This window comes from Grus americana, chromosome 24 (assembly GCF_028858705.1).
Source record: "Grus americana isolate bGruAme1 chromosome 24, bGruAme1.mat, whole genome shotgun sequence".
NCBI classification, from domain to species: domain Eukaryota; kingdom Metazoa; phylum Chordata; class Aves; order Gruiformes; family Gruidae; genus Grus; species Grus americana.
This window is the reverse complement of record NC_072875.1, coordinates 4,633,770-4,655,510: the sequence shown is the minus strand read 5'-3', so window position 1 is coordinate 4,655,510 and position 21,741 is coordinate 4,633,770. Positions and strand designations below refer to the sequence as shown.

The following is a 21,741-nucleotide window of genomic DNA, read 5'->3' as shown; positions in this document are numbered from 1 at the left end:
TGGCTGCCTTTCCCGTGGTGTGTATTAGCGAGCAGTGGTGACACTGGAGAGGTGTACCTTTGTCACCGGGGGTCCTCATTGCTTTTGGTGTTTTTTCAAAACAGCGTTACTCTGCTGAAATTTGATTACGGCACTTAATGCAGGTGCAATACGTGGTTGGCTTTCCTCTCTGGGATGTGAGGTGGGAGCAGAGAAGAGTGATTGCTGGTATTGCCTTGCGGTGCTGCAGGAGCCTTTACAACTTCCTGGAGCTGTAAAGGCTTCCTCACAAAGCACAGCCTTTTATACCTCCCGATTTGTTCTTTTCAATAGAGCTCTTCTGTCGAAGTTAAACTGCTTTTAAATCATGTATACAATGGCACTTTTGTTGGGGAGGCCGGAGACCTCTGCTTTCAGAGTGGGCCTGGGAAGAAAAGTTGACATTCAAGGGCATTGTTCTGCTTCTCATTCAAACCGGTGCTCAGCCTCTCCTCCCAATTAGCATGAGTTTATTTGTGGCACCCACTTCTGCCCTGCCTTACTCTCCATTCCCTTCCACTGCAGAGGGACCGGATGGTTTTAACAGAGTGACTGATTTCACCAGCACAACACAGAGACCATGCGGCATCACGTAGAGAAACGGAGCAGGAGGTTTGGATGATGGCTCCTGAGCTATGTGCTCGTCTCTTTGTAGACCTCTTGTATTTATTCTGGAGGGGATAAACTGCATCTCTTCAGTCAGGTGCCTTAGTTTTCTATTAGATAAAACCAAGAGAGTAAGGCTTTTATCTTGCAAAGGCTTGGGAAGACTCAGGGAGCTAATAGCGCCCTGGGATGGGCTGTACCCTGCCAGCGGCAGAGAGGTTCATTGGGTGTGCTGGAAGGGCAGTCTACAGCACTTAGAGCTAAGCGTCCTCTCAGTTCAGGTATGATTAGTCATTCGTTTGTTCTGGAGGCACCTAAGACTACTAGAATGAGAAGCATTTACTTCTTGTAGATTATACAGCGTGTTTGTCAATGGACGTGAGATTACTGGTTTTGTTAGTTTAGCCTTGTTCGTTTTTCCGGAGATGAAAATCGTAGCTCTCAGGCACTGCCCACCATCCCATATGCCACACCGGTCCTTTAGTACACCCCCACCTGAAGCTGCTCTGCAGATAAATGTGTCTTCATCTTAAATTCTTCCATTACAGTTGTCTCCTGTTACTTCTGTGCTAGCCAAGAGTTAGAACAAAAGCCAAGTCTCTGTTTAGTATCGGACCTTGGAAAATCTGTTTCTGTAAATAATTGCTATTAATGTTACTACAGTTCTTAGGTGCTCTGTGGACCATGTTATCCTTGGCCTTGCCCAACTGAAGTACGGATTTTTTTATTTTGTTGCACAGTATCGAAAAAGCACGGCAAGCTCATCACCTTCCTTCGTACATTCATGAAGTCGCGCCCAACGAAACAGAAACTGAAACAGCGGGGGATCCTGAAGGAAAGGGTGTTTGGCTGTGACCTGGGAGAGCATCTTCTCAACTCTGGCCATGACGGTAAGAAACAATCCATTCTTGAGTTCTTCCTCTGTTGGGAATCTTATTTCAGGGTGATCCTCTTTAGCAAAGGGTTAGTTGGTACTAGCAGGGAAATGTGTAACAGCAATCAATGGCTGGCAGATAAATTGAGGCTAATGCTAATAAGAAGCATTGTGGCTCAACGTGGGAGGACTGAGGAGGGATGGAACTTCTGAATAGGTGTTCTCAATCTCTTGAAGTCTTTGAATAAAATTAAGTAGTTTTTTTTGCAGGGAAATAAACTTTATGTGCCAGTGTCAATGAATAATTAACTGGTGTGTTAAATATACCAAGTTAGAGAAATGTATGCCTTTGTATGGTTCTAGCACAGTTTGCAGTGTAAATCCTTCATCTCCCTTTTCCCTTGATTTCACAAAATTTACAGGAACTATCTGGATACTGTGTTTTGTCATAACTTGCTTTTCTCTCATTTGTTATGGTGAGTTTTCTGTAGCTGTTCTCGGTCCCTCTCGCCTTCCCATCAGCAGTTCAGGGAGGTAGCAGAGAAGAGCTATCCATTCCAAGAAAAAATTGTCACTGCTCTCCCTCGAATGAACTTCTGTTTCACGTGCTATTTCCTACCCTCTCACTAGGCTGTGAAGTCGGGGAGGTACCTGCACTGCCGAGGAGCAAAGACCCCAATTCTTTCACAGCTCACTAGCCAAGGTCGTTCCCATAAACGGCCTGTGAGGTGACGTGTGGGGTAGGAAAGGAGTTTCTCTGTTAAATTTGTTTCCAGTGGTGCTTCAGACTCCTTGTTCGTACCAGTGCCTTTTGGTAAAGGGCGGGGAGCTGTTCCGTGCAGTTTTTCCAACTGATTCAGTGGGTAACAGCAATGTGCACTCCCTTGCCTGACATGAAGTGTTTTACTACCAGTTGGTGAATAATATGAGCTTGTTGTTACCGAATCAGGACTGTGGCAAGGTTCATTGGCTTGTTAATTGGAACCAGTAGAGATCTTTATGGCTGGAGCTTAAAAAGCATCAGAGAGCCAGAAACTGGATGGTTTGGAGACAGAAACAGACAGTAACCCATGTGAGAACTACATCAGGAGTAGGTAATTTACACTGCCGGGTAGCTATAGAGCTGGTTTTATATTCATGCTGTGGGAGCAATCTTGGAGGGCAGAAGACATGCCAGCAGAGTGAGCTCATTAATGGGAAAGAGAGAATTCTCTTTTATCCCCGGCCCTCCTCCTGTCCATTTAGTTAGGCTCAAGTCAGCAATAATTAAAGCTTTTCCCTGCCCTCTGCGCTGACTTCTTCCCCTGGCTTTAAGGGGTGTGCATTTTATTTAGCAATAAAAGACACATCCTGAGCTGAACTAAACTGTTCTCACTCCTCTTTGACATTCTCTAGGACGTCACTTCTTGTTCTGGACACTCCTCTCCCACCACGTGCACTGAGCTGTGCTAATGAGGTCTCTTCATCTGAGAAGTTACCAGTTGCTTTCACCCTTGATTTAATAACTCTTTCCTAACTCCCTGGAGTGAAGCAGATCCAATTTGAATGTTGCTAACAGAGGCATGTCTCCGTTTCACACAGCAGGATTGTTTTTTTTCTGTGTGATTCAGCTCTCTGACCTGTATTCCAAGTGACGTAATCCCCAGGATTGGTTTTTCGGAGACATTTCTGGGTTCCTGCGAATCAAGTTCTGTGCATGCACAGCATTTTAAGATTCCCTCATTCTGTAGCATTAACGTTGCTCGGTCTCGGAGCCAACTGCAGTGCTGATCTGCTGAAAGGGGACTGAGATCACAGGAGACCCGAAGTTGAATCAGAGCAAAGATAGAGTACTGTAGCTGAAGTCTGTGGATGGTACCTACTGGTAAAGCTTCGGGATTACAACCACAAAACATCTCAGTTCCGAAAAACAAAAAAAGAACCCAATACATCCATAGATTCGCTTAGGTTAGTGCTCGTGTTGATGAGTTGCTGTCCCATACCCAAAAAGATTCAGCACGACTGAAGGAGAAAACGGCACTGTCCGCAGTGTTTAAAAAGAATGGCAGGGCGTTCATGTGCTCCTCAGAAATGCAGTATTGAACCAAATTGGAGTTCTGTTAAGAATTTTATTAATTACCAATTTTGGGAAGCTGACGAAGCCTAAATTCTCAAGAAGTCACCGTGAAACAACGTGAGCGGTCCCAATTTCGCAGTCGTGAACATCTGAAACTTTGCTGAAACTGGGCTGGTCTTTTAGATAGGAAATGGTGAGAGAGGAGCAGACCCAGGGAACAGAAGGGAGAAGGAAGGACGCATACTGAAATAGGGCTAACATTTTTTGACTAAACACGATGTTGAGGCAGCTGGCTCCGATTGCTTAGCTAGGAGAAGAGCGTGTTTGCTGTCGTGTGTCCATGTACCCAGAAGGGAATTTACTACCACAGAGGAAATGTTTTACCTACTGCAGCACGTTGTCTTTCTGTGGGCTCAGCGCTCGTTCTGCACCAGTTGCAGCTCTCTAAAGGAGAATAAATTCCCACGAGATGTGTAGGAGGAAAGCAACACAGAAATGTGACCTGTCTTACTGTACGGAGCAAGAGCCCGGGTGATACCCCCCTGCAAAGCTCCGTGCACAGGCTTTACGTTCAGCATGCAGCGAGTTCTGACCTAGCAAAGCGTTCGTCCTGGTTTACCTGAGTGTTTGAGCTTAGTCTTGCACTGAGGCAGAGCGCTTTGTCTTCTGAAAGGTTCCTCTCAGGCTGGCGTGACAGAACTTGCATCTGCTAAACTTCAGGGTATGATACGTCTGTCTGTAGGAGTTTCTCCTTAGGGGAGGGTGTCTGGGGAAGAAGGGATGAGAGGAGGTGTTGCTGGCCAGTGTTACTGCTGCCTTTTCATTTCTGATGGGGATACAGTTTGTCATTTTTTTAATTGTTGTGTATGATCGGAGAAGTAATGCTGCAAGCAGATACAGGAAGGGAGGTGAGGTTTTTAACAAATGTTTACAATAACAGCGCTAGGGATGAGTACTGTGCCATAAAATCTGTCTGTATGCCTGGTGATTCATGTTGGGATTGCAGTGATTATTGGGCTGGCAACTGTGGATGGGCAGTCTCCTGGTTTTGGGGTTTGGTTGGTTTCTTTTAATTCCAGTTTGTAGTGTGCTGACACTTGGAGCTCTGCAAACAATGGCGGGGCCCTTCTGTGGTCAGAGTTACAGCTCTGCACGGAGTGAAGCAGTCCTTTCCTGAAGGCCCTTGTAGACAAGACAGCAGGGAGGGGAAGGAAGCCTCACTGTCGTGTTCTTAGATGAGGATCTGAGTCCTGGGCAGAGCACAGGAGCCTTTTCCAAAATCATCTGTGTTCTGAGCTGCTTTTAGAAAGGGGAATTAGGAGCCACGTGTGCTCCTGGTCACTGAGCTGGGGTGTCCGTAGGTGTGTGGCTTCCAGGGAAAGTAACAGCGGTCTGTCTTTTTGGTTCCTCTTCTCTGTCACGTGTAAGTACCGAATCGTGGGCTGGTACCTGTAGCAGTAAAACCTGTTTTGATGTGAGGGATTGACATCTCTGTGGGGTCTAAATCTAGCAAAGCTTGTGGTGACGCTCCCTTCAAGTATGTTGGTTTGCACAATACCTCTCTGGTCGGCTCCAGTCACCCAGTGGAGCCTGCCTCAGGAGACCCGTCTCTGTTTAATTTTAGTGCGTTATTCATTTGTTGGCTCCTTCTGGGTTTTGAATACTTCCCCTGCCAATGAAGCATCATTTGGAAGCAGACCAAGCTTAGCAGGGAGTAGCTGTTTCTTCATCGTCCTGAGAGATGTTCCCAGTTGGTTTGGTGCTGTTGACACCTGCCGTGCTGGTTTGTTTTCTGGAGCTGTGACATGCAGCAAATTCTTTGTAATCCCTGTCTCGTGAAGAGGCTTTGTTCCCTTTGTAGGTAGAGAGACTTTTTTTCCCCATAATTTTTTTCTCTCGAAGGAAGCCAAAGGGAACTTAAATTTAGCTCGACCGCAATTAGAAAGAATTGTGCTTGCAGAGGATGTGTTTGTTTAGTGTGGGAGCTGGTTAAATGCTGCATTGCAGCATCTGTACCACGTCCTCGTTTGTGCCTCGGAATATTGCGAAGCGGAGCTCTCCGCAACTTAGGAATTGATGACAAGCGTAGGAGTCCGCAGTAATGCGGGTAGCGGAAACTCAGTGCCTGGCTGCAGGGAGAGGCCGGTGCGTTGGGAAGCTGGACAGGTTCTCGCCTCTCGCTGGCAGTGCGTGCGGCCACGGTGAGGGCTTTATGCAAGGGACTGAGGCGGCTGGAGGGAGCCACAGCACACTTGATATTGAAATGCTGCTGGCAATAACATGCTGGAATTGTGTGGGTGACAGGGGATGGGGTATAAAATACTGGCGGTTCTTTTTCCCTGCTGAAAATGTTCCCGTTGCCCAGCACTTGATAAAGGTGATCACTTCTCTCTTGGTGGAGCACAGGCTAACCCCAGCATACCCGGAAAGGGTGTTCATTTCATAAGGTAATCCATACAATAGAGGGTTAACCAAAAGCAAATGGTATTTCTTGTACCTCTTTATGCATTTGTTGCATTGATACATCATCAGCTTCCATAATTGGAAAAGATGGATTTAGAAATGACACTCGTTTTTAATTTGAAAATTTCCCATCGTGAAGGATCTATACCTCCTTTTCAAATTGTTAGAAAATACCAGTGGTCTGTAATCAACAGGAGGAGGTGTTGCTTTTCTTGCTGAAAAAGTAAATGCCTATGAAAGACAAAGTTTAGCTTACTTTACACCTGGTTCTTGCTCTCTGTCCTTCCTATTCTTCCCAGTTCCAATTAATTAGCAATTCCTTTGGACGAGTTGGGTAGGATTAAAGAAAAATTGAAATGAAAGCTGAGACTTTCCAGAACTGCATGCGCGATCCATTTATAGCAGGTGTGGGATCTTGATCCTGTTACGTACTGGGCTCTAGCAACAACTGTTTGCAAGGGCTGGCTGTGTTCTCTTGTGCAGGTTGGTACGCTCTTCAGATCAGCTCCTTAACAGCGCCCTGGGATTTCTGGTGACTTCACAGCTTTTTCCCGGTCCTCGGTGTTATCCTTCCCTTCGAGCGATCCCCTGGCTGCAGTTGGGTGATGCAGTTGCCTTTGATGCTGATGTATTGCAGATTTGAGTACAGGGAGAACAGTTACTGGAACAGAGAAAGACAAGGAATGAGATCTTGGGCAGCATCTTGGCAGGGATCTGTAAAAATCTGGGTCCCCTAGCTCAAGCGTAAGTTTGGTAATCTCTGTGTCATCTCTTCAGTTCCTAATATTAGTGTGAGGAGTCCCTTTTAGTAGCTAGTAATTTTCATTATAATAATAAAAGTCTGCCTGGCTGGCTTTGGATCTTTGCCGTCTGTGAAGGAAGCCTTGATTTGGCATTCAGGACAGCTGAGTCTTACATATTTATTCATTTTTGTTTTTCTGGATGTTTTAACTCTTAGAGGGGAATGATTTAACCAGGTTCCACTCTCTCTTACTGCTAGAGAATGAAATTGAACACGACAAACAAGAAGTAAAGCAAACATTGCTGAAAGGTAGAAAGTTATAAATATTTACAAAATTGTTGCTTTTTTTTCTTCCTTTCTTTAAATACTACTTTGAACTGTAAACACAAAGCAGCCCCTGAAATCCAAGACTTCCAATTTATGTTCTGAAGGCCCAGCTGAAATCCATGCTCATGTTGCCCTTGGTAGGGAATTGCTTTGCTCCAAGATTTTCACTTAAGAAAGACTTTTTAGCATTTGCAGAGCAGAAACAGATCCTTAAGCTTTACCTGCGCCCACCACAGTTCAAACAGCAAATAGTTCCGTGGCAGTACTGCAACCCTGGAGCGTAGCTGCCCAAGGATGCTTGGAATTGTTACAACTTGAATGCCGGTGACCACATCAGTAGATTTGTTTAAGCAACATCTTCTTGTTCTTATACAAAGGTATATTGAAGTGCTGCACGAAAAAGGTAGGTTGGGTGTGTTCGCCATGACGTTTAGATCAGCGTGATGAAATCGGCCACAGTCATTACAGTGGGCTGACGAGAATGTTGGATGAGGCTGAAGGTTTGGATTAGATGCATTCACTCTGCGAATGAACCCTTGGGGCGTTTGTGTACTTTTAATAGGTATTTTCAGAGCGTCCAAGCTGACAAGTTTGAATGGGAACTAAAAAGTTTCAAACCTCTGAGTAGGTTCAGATGTGGCATCCTGCTTTTCCTTCTGTCTCTATTTTTAAGCATTTCTGGGACATAAATCTGAATTTGAGGGATTTGTTTGCATTTCTGTCTTCTGCTAAGACGTTTCTTGTGTGACTTTGGGCAAGTCCTTTAAAGTAAGATTCATCTCCTTGACTCTTAGGCATCTAGCAGTTATCCAAGCAGATGGAGGGTGATTTGCCCTGTCCACCATAATACAGGTGTACATGAATGAGGGAGGAGACAGCTGCCTATAGGTAGGGAGGACACGGGTTTCCATCAGTAAATACGTTCCACTACTTTAAAAGCTGTTTATAAGCTGCGTGCCATAGAGATGCCTTAAACCTTTTCTCCTTCCCAAGTGGTTTACTTTTGTGCCTGCGAAATCCGTAGCGAAAGGGAGGATTTGGCACATACTGCTTTGCCTCGCACATTGGAGCCCCAAACTGACCGTCTCCGTCTTTCACCATCCTTTCCCATTTCCTGCTTGGTTTGTGTTCTGCAGTGACAAAATACCGGCATCTGCGTCCGTGTTTGCCACGGCTCTGCATGCAGACAGTGTAAACTGAGGAAGAAATGGTTGTAAAGTTGCATTCCGGGGCAGTAATTCAGCGGAGCTGTTGTGACTCGACAGCCCCTTTGAGCTTCCATTCCTCCTGCTCTCCCGCTGGCCGTTCTTTCATTTGGCTATCCCTTTTTACAGGAGGTTGGCGAGATTCTGAAAGACACGCCAAAACCAGTTTCCTTTCAATATTTCACAATTTATAGCAATTTTTTTTATCAAAATCCATCTCCAAAGGACTTGAGCAATCAATGACCTAAGCTGTAGTCAGAGTTGTGGCCAGCGAGCTGGGAGCTTGGGCACTGGTGAGCTCAAACCCCACCTGCCCCACACCTTTCCTGGCCTCGGGGAACTTGTTCGGTATCTCCCCTTCCATCTCCGTGCTTGTAAAATCAAACTAATGGTCCGTATCTGCCCCCAAGGTACCACAAGGGTAAGTTTCTAATACTTGTGAAGTACTTGGCAGATTAAGAGCATGATATAAACATTAAGTAGTATTTTTTCAAGTGTTAACCCATGCCAGTGCTAGATCCAGAGTAGCATTGTGAATGTCTGTAGAAAATAAGTCACCTTACCTGCCTGTATCTCCTATATTTTGTTCATTACTTGGGTTTGCATAATTTCACAAATCTAAACATGTCAGTATTTTGGAAACCGGACGGTGCCTAATTCACTGGAGCACCTCTGTAAATCCTGAAAAGCCTGCGTGTTTTAGATGCCTAAATGTTTGTTCTGATCTGGTAGTATGTGCCTTTCCACACACGCGCTCGTGTAACGTAAGAGGTGGATCCAGCAGCCTGTCCAAAAGTGCAATAGTTGACCCAAATTGCAGATGAGCAGAGAATATTCCACGCATTCCAGATGCGTTCTCTGCTACATGAACTCCTTCAACGCGAGTTGATACTTTTGAAGGCCAATAGTTTTGAGCTGTTTTGGGCAGATTTCCAAACATAACAGACCCTGTTATTGCTTCACCATCTGCCCTTTGAATTGCTGGAACTCAAGATTATTGGGTATGGGGTTAGCATTACAAAGAGGTACATGGGGTCCCCATGGAGAATTACTTGTTTGGGAGAAGTAGTTGCAGAAAGGGAAAACAAGCTTTTCCAGTTAAGAAAAGAGACAATTTCTGTCTCCCCTTCTTTTTTTTTACCCTGCCTGCAGCTGTGAGAAGAGAAATTCTTTATGCCTGAGTGACCCAGAGGACTGCAGGGAGTTGAAAATTAATTTGCATTTCGAAACACTACAGCTGTAGGGGGAACAAACATGAGAAAAAATGTTGCAGTCCGTACAGGAATTGCTTGTGCTCTTATCCCTCCCTCCAGTCTTGATGAGGTGGAACTTTTTTCCCTCTCAACTCGTAGTAGTAAGTGGAATTGATCTAAACAGAAAACATGAGAGAGGTTATCTGCCCTCCTAGCTTGATGCAACACAGTGGGATTTATGTTTCTCAGGCTTGAACTTTGCACTTTGTTTTTACACAGTTGCTGGGTAAGCTGCCATAAAAAAGTCCGACTTAAAGCAGAGTCCGGTGCCAGAGGCCAAATCCGCAAATGGGCACTGCGTGGTAGCTGCTCTTGGAACCGACTCGTGGTTTATGGCCCCCTCGTCCATTATTGCACTTTCCCAAGTGCAAAAGTCACACTTCAGATAAAACCGTTGCGTGTTACCAGGAAATAGTGCAGCTTGTGATAGCGGGCTTGGACTTTACTCAGCTCGTCAACAGCGTAAATGCTTTTAATGTGGGTCTCTTCTTGGAAATGAGGCATAGAGCATCTTGAAGTTTGCTGTTTGGTTGGTCCCGTACTTCTCTCTTACTGCTGGTGATTTAAACGATAAGGACATGGATGTAGCAGCAAGACAAAAGTCCTTAGAAGACAACCTTTTAAAGTTTGGGATTTTTCTGAGCGTGCAGGGGATGGTGGGGTGTGCGTGCTTATAAAATGACACGTGCAGGCTCCTCGCTGCGTGGCAATAAAAAGGAAGTCCTTAACCTCTGTGTCCCATGCTGGTTTGTACTTTCTGTGTAACTTGTGCTCTAACGTGGAGGGAAGAGTTTCAGCAATGAGTAGTTTGAAATGAGGTTCCTAGAAGAAGTTACAGTCTGAATTATTACAGGGTTTTACTGTTGTTTTAGAAAATACTTGGAGAGTTTTGTGCAAAATTGAGCTAAAAATAGGAAGAATGATTGGGGTAAAAGCAACTGTATTTCTTGGGGTGAGGATATTCACTGTTAGGTTTTTACATAACCACACATTAATATGGCAAGGGAGACAGGATTTATTTGCCTGATTTCAGATGTCTAGAAGTCGTCAGAGTCTCGGCTGGTCACAAAACCTCGGGAAAGGGCCACATCCATGACGCAGTTCATACCTTTTGTATCGTACTGGGTATTCTCGGGGCGCTTCACCCTCCGCGTCTACCCATCCTTCCCCACCGTTCATAACGTGTGAGCTGCCTCCACCTAAACTTTATCTTGTGGCTGATTGTTTCAATTTCTATTTTTGTGGCTCAAACCATAGCCCTTAACCTTCTGTTATGTTCCTTCACTCTGTTCTGGTGTTTTCCCATTTCCTAAGCATCGGTACACGTCCTTGATAGTTACTAGCTTTGTTGAGGCGGCTCAGAGCGGTGCTCAGGACAGTTTATTTCATTTTCCTTGTTCCTGCTGGGCTGCAAGTTTAGCTTTCCGCGTGCTATGCGTGGAATTCAGCTGAGCAGCTGCATGTCGGCGTGCTACGGTCCATTAACCAGCCAAAAGGCCTGGCTCGGGCGGCAGTTCACCTTATTGCTGTAATACTGTGGAAACGACACTGCTACGGGGGAGCTTGATGGGAGGCCTCGTTCCTCAGGCTGAACAAATAGTTCTGATTCCAGTAACATGCTAAGAAAATAAAAAAATAAAAAGCAAGCCTCCCAAAACCCAGGGAGGCAACATTACAAAAGATTAAAAAGGAAAAAAATAAAACTAAGATGATAGGAAAGGAAATGTGCCTGATTTCAAGATGAATCAAAATGTTCTTCAGAATGAAAACCATAAAACTTCTGCTCCCTCTTAATGGCAAAGAATTAACCAGTTAACGAGCCCTAGGAGAGGTAATAAACCTTTCAAACCGGCTGAGATATGCTCAGGAATGAGTTGCATAAATTCCTTTAGCTGCTGTGGTGATGAAATATGCTGGGGTCTCCTTTGTTGATACCTCCACATTTCCAGCCTTTGGCGCTTTGTTTCCTGGAACTACCTTGTCGTTTGAGACGGCAGAGGGAGGGAATGGGGAAGGTGATGGATTTTTGGAACGGGAGACGTGTACGGTGCTCAGATTCTCCTGAAGGTGTTCGGACCCCTGCCAGCGGGGTTTTGCAGGCTGCAGCTGAGTCAGTGGCTTCTTTGCAGAGAGATTGTCTGGAGATTGTCAGTGCCTGGAGACCGTATTGCTCAGAAAAGGAATAAACCCAGCAGTACTAGTGTACCTTTGTTACTTGCCTGGGAAGGTGGAAGTGGAAAGGAGGAATATACTGTGTGTTACCCTGGGCGTGTTCCCTCCCTGCGTCGGTCCCGAAGTGGCCTGCTTGCGGCAGCTCTCAGAAGGTGGGAGCTGAGCTAGGCGGACCTTTTGGGACATTAATACAAACCATGTACGTTGTCAAGTCTGGTTGGTATAAATGCAGAAAACCACAGTCATCAACGAACATTAATAGAGTTTTAGTGTAGATGCTCCTACATCCTATGAGAAGAAATCTCCATTAGTTTCCCGCTGAGATGCCTTTCCGATTCAAATCTGGTGATTGGTTTGGGATCTAGAAGCCAAAATCAGGACCTGAACGCTGCGAAGTTCACCTCTGCAGCAGGGGAGGGATTTATGCAATAGAGATGGGTACCTGAAGAAGTCCCAACGTGATGTCGGAAGTCACTGTGGGTGGTGGTCTTGGCACACTTCACATTGGCAAAATCAAGGCTTTGCTTGTGCTGTCATCCTGCCATTTCATTCTGGTGGTAATAGACACTATTTCCTCCATACATGGGTGTGTATATATAAAAATACATATAAAAAAGTATGTTTACCTAAAGGGCTTTGGATTCAAAGGGCAGAGGGAGGTTAAACATGCATGTAATTGTCAGGTGTCATCTTTGTTCAGAACTCAGAAAAATCAAGTCTCCATTGCAGCAAAGGGCCTTCAAGTATAATTAGAGCCCTACTTGAATTTCAGTCACTTCTCTAACCATGCAACGGTCCCCCAGAATATCTGTGGTGCCAGTGTGATATATTTAGCTTAAAGAACAGATCGTCCTGGTAACCAGATTAGGAAACGCGTAGAACAAGCCTGCTAGATTTTTTTTTTCAGTGTATATTAATTATTCTAACTTCACCCAAGATCTTCCACGATGAACGAGTACTTCAGGAAGTGCATTGTTGGTGCTACGTCCCTCACCTTCCCCCTGTTCTCCTTTGTCCTGATTCCTATTGTCACAACAGGTTGCTGCTCAGCTGAACTGGTCCATAAATCCCATTCTTACCGTGCTGTTTGTTTACACAGCTAGATAAACCCTAGGCGGATAAGGCCTCGGAAACATGCAGAGCTCGCTCCCCGTGGCACTTCTTCAATTAGGCAGCGCAGGCGGGTGTCCTAGCTGTGGTCATCGTATGCGGACAAACAGGAGAGCTGTCTGCATAGGCATCGTCCGTCTGGGGCGGTATCAGCCTCCCTGGTAGGAATTAGGCAGGCAGGGAATGTGCTACTTACTTATTTGCCTATTTATTTATTTCGAAAGGTGCTACTAATTTCAAAGGGACCCCTGTCGAGATTCCAGTATGGATCACTGAGGGCTTGCAATCTAGGGTGCTCTTTTTTCTCACGGAAGAAAAGACACCGCTAACTGTGTCAGCATCTAAAGCCCCATCCCGCTGCAGTGGATGGTGCCGTTCTCATCTCTCTGCTTTTCTGCATCAATTTATACCTGAGTCACAGTTGTCTCCTAACGCTTAGTGCAATGCAGAACATAATTTAGGCCTTTTTGGCAACTGCTTGAGTATGATACAATTCCTTCCCAGTCCGCTTAAAGCCTTAAAAGTGTTCTTCTTCAAGGGATGCTGAATCTTTCTGGGTTAAGGGGTAAATGTTGTCCTCCAAAATGTTTTTCTGAAACTGAATTAGAATGTAGGGCCATCTGTTCCACCTGCTCTGTTCTCAGACATGTAGCTTAGGGTCTTGTGATGACTGATGCCCATTTTACCAACATCCTCTCCAAGTGTGTATTCGCTCAGCGGTGAGTAGCTGTTGCTTATCCTGGCTCAGATGCCTCAATGTGTGTCTGGTTGATTCCTAATGCCAACAGTTGGTTGGCTGCAAGAGGTACCTTTAGCTTCAGAGCGGACGCTGAGGTTTCCTTCTGCAAATGTCTTCTGGCTGCATTAGTGGAAGTTGAAATTGCCGTTGCACCTACGGGGAGAGCAGGTGGTGATCTGCTCTGCTGGTTTTCCTTCCCCCAAAAAGCAGCACGTGGTTTCCCAGGCTCTTTCCCTGCCATTGCTTCATCTACAAGGGCTCTGCTTGCCCCAGAGTCTGCACCTTGCTGTGGGAAACAGTGTGAGGTGTGGTGCTGTAAATGCCTAGTAGTGTCCGACTGATTTACTTTTGACTGTCTCTTGGTATCTTTGAGTATCGCGGAACTAGGGCATAATCTACCCCAGCTGAGCCTGTGTGATCGACGTGCCACGTGGATTGACAGGTTTTGGTCTGTCCTGTGCTCGAGCGCGGAGCAGACGTGCCCTTAGCCTGGGATGCACCTGCTGATTTCCAGGGGAACAGATGAAAATGAGTCTTTTCTCTATCTGCGTGAGTGTTTGCTGCAAGCTGGAGAAAAAGCAGAGAAGCGGCTGGGGAGGGAAGAGCACGGAGCATCTAAGTTCAGTAGCACTTAGGAGAACTGACTGGCAGATGGCATTTGCTGCTTGATATAAGGGGATTTGCCACATGACCTATTCAGAATCTGTGTCACATGGCATATTGATCAGACCTGGCATCTAATGTAAGAATAAATCTACATCATCGTAGGAGCTGTAGCAAAAAGGTGGCTTGCAGAGGAATCCACAAGGATCTGAGCTTTTTCCATGAAGACTTGCTGATGCTCACAAGAGCTCAATCCTAATTTTCTTCCTGTGTTCAGGGCAGTTTTGCCTCCCTTTTATAAATAAAGTAATTTGCTCCTCCTTAAGCTTACAAGGATGGACAGATAGCTCCAGCAGTAGATGCTGCATGAGGCTGGGAAGTCAGCTGGAAGGAATTGGTTGGTGAAGTGGCTTGAATATTAACTTGACACCTAATTATATCCTCTGGGCTTATTTTTTTCCATTCTGTCATAGAGTGGTCTGTCTGCAATTTCTGTGAGTGTGGTATGTTGTGTAGCTGTCTAAATCCAGTCACGCTCCGGTAGGCATCGGGGATGAAATGATCAGTTGTACAAATTCTCCTGGCCCTGGCGCAGAAAGTAGCATCTCCTTAATGTTTATATTTGCTTAAACCAAACAGTATACATTAATCCTGCATCGGTTTGAAAGCCAAGGAAGTCTTTAGCCAAGGAGAGTATTCACTTGATTTTATAGCTCTTCTGGAACGGAATTTAACACTGCAGTTCTTGTGGGAGTTGTGATGGGACCTGTGCTGTCTGTGCTTGAACAGAATTGACTTCTTTTCAACCTGATTTGTATCCTGGCATTTCTTCAAAGGAAAGAACACTTCTGACCAGTTTCCACACCAACTCCTAAAGTTCAATCTCTTACAGGCTTTCTCCTCTAAGGAAGAACTAAAGCAGTAGCCCAGCTGGGCTTAGTTTATGGCACCTGACAAGACCACAACCTGAACCAGGACTTTAATAACACCCTCAACTAACCACCACCACTTGTTCTTTAGTCCCCCAGGTCCTCAAGAGCTGCACTGAATTCATTGAGAAGCATGGCATTGTGGATGGAATATATCGTCTGTCTGGGATTGCGTCCAACATCCAGAAACTGCGGTAAGGGCACTGTGTGCAGCAAACCTGTTGGCGTGGGACGAGGGAGGCATGTGCTGGTTCAAAGGCTGTGCGTGCAGGAGCCTGCGCTGATCCGGCGGCTCCGACGCGGTCTGTACTCCGTGGATGGTACGCTGGGTTTGCCACCATTCTGGAGCAACGCAGGGTTGTTCAGTAGAATTTTTTTTTCAGGAAGTTTTCCTTCAGGATAGAGTATCAGAAGTCTCTGGGGTCGTGGTGTCACTGTGCTGTCATGTTTCATTCCTGTTTCCTTGTGCTCCCAGAGCCCTTTTGAGCAGCTGATATTTCTCCTTGCTGCTCTGGACTCCTCGCATATTAGCAATTAATTGGTAACATGCAAAGAATACTGATTGCGTGATTCTGGGTGGGTGGCATTGCTGTGCTGCACGGCTGTGCAGGGGCAGGCTAGGTGTGTGTCCTCATCACACACAGGTGAATGGTCTTTATCCTTTTGTGAGGCTGGTTTTCCTCCCATCGTTTGGGATGCATTTTTCTGTTGTGAAGGGACTGAGAGAACCTAGTGGGATGTGACTAATTTCAGTTTTGATCCCAGGCCGACAGCCTCACAGAGGCAGCAAAGGGGTGTTTTCCATATGAAGGATATCCTTTTTTTACCAGCCATTCCCAAGTTCAGTGGACAGGTTTGAGCCGGTACCGTTACTGCACAAACCTGTGTACGGATGGGCTTATTCTGGTTCGGCTTAATCCCATTTCTCATCTCGGCAAGTTCCGTTTGAGAAATCTGCTCCCGAGGCTTTGATATGCAGCCTCCAAAGACTCTGCTTGTAGCTGCTGCCCACAGCGGTCTTGGCTGAATGAAATGTTTGCCCTCACTTCAGTTACATCCCTTTAATTCCCCATTTTGACTTGTTCTGGACCATCTTTCTAATTGCTGCCCTAGCCCATTTTTTCCCCTTTGTGTTGCCAAGACCATTTTCTCCTTCATTGTTTTCCAAAGGTGCTTTGAAAATGGTTTTCTAAAACTTTAATGGCATCATTCCCTGGTATAGTACAGAGAACAAAGTGACAGCCTATGGTTTGGTTTTCTGAGATGTTCCAAAGACAGAAGGAAGGGAGTACATGGCACAACTTGTAGATGCTGTCCCTGCTGTTCACCTAAATCACTACAGATTTTCATAAGTGTTTGATTAATGTAGGACACGTTGCATTGCTGTCATTTCCAGCTATATAAACAGATCATTAGGCTTATTTCAAAGCTAGAGCTGCAGTATTCTTATAAATGAGTCACTGTTCTTAAGTTTCACACAGAAGATTTGGATCTCCTGGATTTAAAGGGCTTTTTTTGGTTGGAGAGAAAGTTAGAGAATTTATTCCACATGGGAGATTTGTTCCAGGACAGAGGTTGGCTCTTTAGCAGCGCAGTAGCTGCCTTTATTTGGCTGGTAGGCAAAACAGAGCGAGTGTTGCGTTGGTATGTGTATCCCTGTGTTCTGGCTCTGGCTTTGCTTGAGAGACACTGAAGTTGTATTCTTCTACTAACAAAATCTTCTTTTGGGGTCCAAAGGAATAACATGTAGCTCTCGAAACAGGCAGTGCAGAGAGGAAAAAAGGCTGAATGCAGGGGTTCCCTTTCTTCACTCCATATTCTGCTTCTGCAGGGCTTGAGATTTATTCCTAGGGACAGTATACTGGAGTACCAGGAGCACTGGAGCAGGGCAGGGTATAGCCAGGGAATTTTGGCTGAGGGTGTTTGTATGGGGTGGGTTGGTGTCTTTCCCTGAGCTCCCTCTCCTTCTGTGGAGCCAAGTGCAGGAAATAAGTTTCTCTCCCAGATATGAGTAAGTGATGAGTCAGAACGTGGGGGCAGTGTATGCTGAGCACTGAGGATTGTGGCAGAGGCCTTTCTTTCCTTCTTCTGTGACGGTTTTGGATGAGGAACTGGGGTGGGCTGTTCACCTTCTTGTCTGAAGTAGCGACCTCTTCTGCCCCCCAGTCTGGTGTAGGTATGAATGGCTCCCATCATGCAGCCTGCGTCCCTAGGGGAGGGAGGGAAGGAAGGAAAGAAGGACGGAAGGAGCTCCTTCCTCATCTCGTAAGGGGCGTGCAGTTGACCGCTGTGGTTACAAGTACACCTGGTGCTTTGGAGAGGGGTCCAAACCAGTTCTGTGCTGTAGGCAGAGAGAGGAGTGCAGTGTTAGAGCTGTGCTGAAGGCGTGTTTTATCTTCTGTGCTACGAATCTCCTGGCTTGGACAGGGGGAGAAGCCGGGGGTGTTGCCACCAAGCCCCTGATGTTGTTGTGGTTGTAGTGTAGACAGGATGACTCCCCGCGTTGATGATAAACTGTTTTGGTTTACAGCTTAAAGGCTGTTGTAGGGAAACCGAGCTTCAGCTAGAGCAGCCATGTCTCGCAGCTCCCTGTGGTCTGACTCACCATGCTGGTCCCTGCAAATCTATCCTGCTAATTTGAAACAGCATTTTCCATGCACACATGCTAGCGGCGAGCCAGCCCTTGGCCTTCTAAGCTCAGCTTTTATTTCATAAATGTTTGTGATTTTGGTTTTTCTCTCTCTGAAAAACCAAAGGAATGCTCAGGGATTTTCTTCATGTGGTTCCTGGCTCTCTTCACCCTGTAGCAGAGGTGTGCTCAGCTCACCCGCTCGTCCCCAGGGAATTTCTGCGATGGCACTGCTATTCGGCATTGCCTTACTGCTTTGATTTCCAGGCCTCTGAAATGCAAAGGGACAGCAGCTTGCATTCAGACCTGCGGGCAGTCCTCCTCCGGGCAGCTCCCAGTCACAGCCCTTGGGGGTTAAATGTTCAGATTGTCTCCATAGTCTTGGAGGACATTCTCTGGAGACTTTGTGAAGGGCCCTGTTGCAGGAAAAGGGATTGCAGACTGGCCAATTGGGTGTAAAGCTCATTGAAAATGCCTTACTAGAAGGGGGGAAAAAAAGTCTCATTTTGCAAAAATCCAATCTAGCAGCACTACAACCATGGGTCGTGTGGCTTTGGTGACTAAGTAGTTATTTTCTTCTGTAAATCAGGAAACCCTTGCTTTTCTTGACTGTAATTTGCGCTGGGTTTTATTTTCATTCCTCCTTTTCAAACCCCTTTGCTCATTTTTCTCTTCTCATTTCCAGCCACGAGTTTGACTCCGAGCAGATTCCTGACTTGACAAAGGATATTTACATCCAGGACATTCACTGCGTGGGCTCCCTCTGCAAACTGTACTTCCGCGAACTCCCCAACCCTCTGCTGACCTATCAACTCTACGAGAAATTCTCAGTAAGTACAAGGCCATGCCTTTCGCTTTCCACTTCAGCATGACTTCATCTACAGGTTGAACAGCGAAATGCTGAAAAGGATCCAGCAGCAAGCTGAACCTGTCTTCCACACACCTTTGTCAGTCTCCTGCTTCAGTTGGGGTTTGTAGAGAGATCAGCCTAACACCCGTTGGGTTTGTGCTACCCGCACACCGAATTCCCAGTGCCGGTAGCATCCTGCCATTTCAAAAGTGCGGCGGCGCCCCAGGTTCGAGGTCCCTTTTCTGTTTCCCCTTTAGGTTTCCCAGGGGTGCCTTTGTCCCCCATGCCACACCATATTGAGTCACTTGGGGGCCCCAGCAGAAAGTTACTGGGACGCTAACAACGCTTTGCAAGAATTCCCCTATTGTTTGCCGTTCCCCAGTGAGTTCTTGAATGGGAGCAGGATTAGAAGCAAAGGCTACTTCGAGCTGAACGCCCTCTGCAAGGAATTGCTCTGTCCAGTTAAGCTATAAAGTGGCGCAGGTCTTGATTTGTTCGGCCTTTCTCAGACGCCTCTGCAAAGGTAGAGAAGAGCAACGCAATCCGCCTGACTACCGAAGACCAGTACATTGGCCACGTGGTTCAAGATGCTGTGGCAGGTATCTAGTTCTATTTGCAGCTAAATCCCTTCCTGCCTTGTTCCAGGATGCTGTTTCTGCTGCTACAGATGAAGAACGGTTGGTTAAAATCCACGATGTCATCCAACAGCTGCCCCCTCCCCACTACAGGTTAGTGCAGCCTTTACGAGAGTTACTGCTCGGTGGTTTACTATTGCTAGCATTTCAGGAGTGAACTGATGTGGTTCCAGCGTTCCCTCTCAAGATAATCACACTGTATATTAGAATGGTTCATGGCTGTATATATAAAGTTGATTTATATTTTAATCAGCTCGTTACCGGACAAACACTATATACTTTACATAGTCTTAGTTGACTTCTGTGGAAAGTACGTATAGGGTGCAAATACAAGCTTGTTATGGCTGATGTCGCTTAGGAATAGTGGAGCGGGGGGACACACAACACCAGCTCCGGGAATCACAATTAAACATGGTGAAATGTACCCAGAAACATTGGTTCAGGCCTTCAGTTTAATTGGGTCAAGTGTATTTTGTCCCCCACCCCCTCCCCAGCAATAGTAGTAACTAGCAAATTATAACAATGGTCTAGCAGAATAACCGATTATAATATGGTGTTTACAAATTGGCCATTATAGTAATGTATACAAACTAATTAGTATTAATAACTAATTTCTGTAATGTATCTTGACTGACTCTAATACATTAGTGGTCTTTAGGATTAAAAAATTATGGCAGGGTATGGCCAAAAGGCACCAAAGTGTGGTGATTGGTATTAATAACTAATTATAATCCCATATGTTAATGATTCTCTAAATAGTATTACTAACTAATGGACAGACTCATTTGTTACTGGATGTTAGTCTGCGGAACCAGTTATGAATAGCCAGTTGTAATGCATCAAGAGCAGTATTCGGATATTGATAACGATTTATAATAATCTGTTAATAAATACTTAACTATTGATTACTGTCACAGCTGGTGATAAGCTATAGTGATTTGTGATGATTGATAGATATTTAACTATTGATTCTTGTCATGGATGGTGATAAGCTATAATAGTTAAATATCTATTACCACAAATCACTAATTATTGTCATGGATGGTGATTAGCAATAGTGATTAGTGGTGATTGATATTTAAATATGGATTATTGTTATGGCTGGTGATTAGCTATAATAGTTAAATATCAGTTACCACCAATCACTAATTATTGTCATGGATGATCATTAGCAATAGTGATTTCTGGTGATTGCTATTTAAATATTGATTATCGTAATGGCTGGTGATTAGCTATAATAAAGTATTGATTACCACCAATCACTAATTATTGTCATGGATGGGGATTAGCTACAATAGTTAAGTATTGATTACCACCAATCACTAATTATTGTCATGGATGGGGATTAGCAATAGTGATTTGTGGTGATCGATATTTAAATATTGATTATTGTAATGGACAGTGATTAGCTATTAGGTGTAAATGTCTGTAAGCACAAATCACTATAGCTAATATATAGCTATAACTAATTGTAATGTGTGATCATTTGTGGTAATAGATATTTAAATATTAATTATTGTAATGGCTGGTGATTAGCTGGGCAATTGCGATGCTGTACCTGATTGGTATAAATAACTAATTATAATATATGTTATTTGAATATCAGTAACAGGGTCATTAGTCTTAACTGATTATAATGGTTAACTTATGTGTGTGATAAGCTGTCACTGTTACTTGCTCTTTAAATTAACTACTTAGCATAATAGCTGGTACTTTGTATTAACTAGTATTACTATTTTATTTATGTTAATTATGGGGGCAGGGCCTTGAAGAGGACCTTCTAAAAATTAACTGATCTCTTTCATCTAATTTTCTCTAGTGAATTCCACCTTTTCCCTAAAATAACTCTTATTTTATCCGGTGAACAAACTTGTTTCACTCAGATAAGTCTTAGACAAGAGAAGGGGATGCAGGAGATAGCTGAATGGCAAAATGACATCACTGGAGAGGGCTGCTGCTCTCTTCCTTTGCTGACGTTTGCTTGAAAAGGAAAAACACCACTTTATTTTTCTGCTACATGGAACATCCATCTGTCTTCACTTCAGGCCTTGTCCAGTTGTGGAATGTTGAGTCCAGAGCCCACCCAGCTGCAGTAAAAAGACAGACACAAGCCAGGGCTGCTGCTGAGCAACAGCACAGAGGAGGATACGTCAGCATTTTCATCATTACCTTGTGGGAGCTGTTAGCAGTAGCATTTAATACCAAAAAAACCCCCAAACAAAACAACCACTTCAATGTGAACGGAAGTTTAACCTTGTACCTGCCTTATGTACTTACAGGAAAGCTGTAGCCAGTAATTTCACGAGTAGAATTGAAGTACAGTTTGCTGGTTTTTAGTATCATGAGCTGTTAAAATAAATACTCCCCCTTACAAAGATTAACACTCAACACCTCCCCCCCGCTCCCAACAAGCGCTGCAGTGCTATCACGGGCAGCACGGAGGGTGTATTTCTGTAAAGCAGCCAAGTGATGAATGTCCAGGGTGCTCTGCTTCTAGGTCCTGCAGTCTGGTGGCATTTAGATTATTCCT

At 45.0% G+C, this 21,741-nt stretch overlaps 1 protein-coding gene across 8 annotated transcripts in view; it reads left to right on the top strand.

Moving 5' to 3' along the window:
* The window catches only part of ARHGAP32 (Rho GTPase activating protein 32), a 244,496-nt gene that overhangs the window by 205,768 nt on the left and 16,987 nt on the right, over positions 1–21,741 (top strand). For all 8 annotated transcript variants that reach the window (XM_054803027.1, XM_054803025.1, XM_054803026.1 and 5 more), the window contains 4 exons: positions 1,365–1,514; positions 15,189–15,291; positions 18,412–18,556; positions 19,222–19,304. In XM_054803027.1, the coding sequence (XP_054659002.1) occupies positions 1,365–1,514; positions 15,189–15,291; positions 18,412–18,556; positions 19,222–19,304 (481 nt within the window). The remainder of the gene's footprint in view (positions 1–1,364; positions 1,515–15,188; positions 15,292–18,411; positions 18,557–19,221; positions 19,305–21,741) is intronic.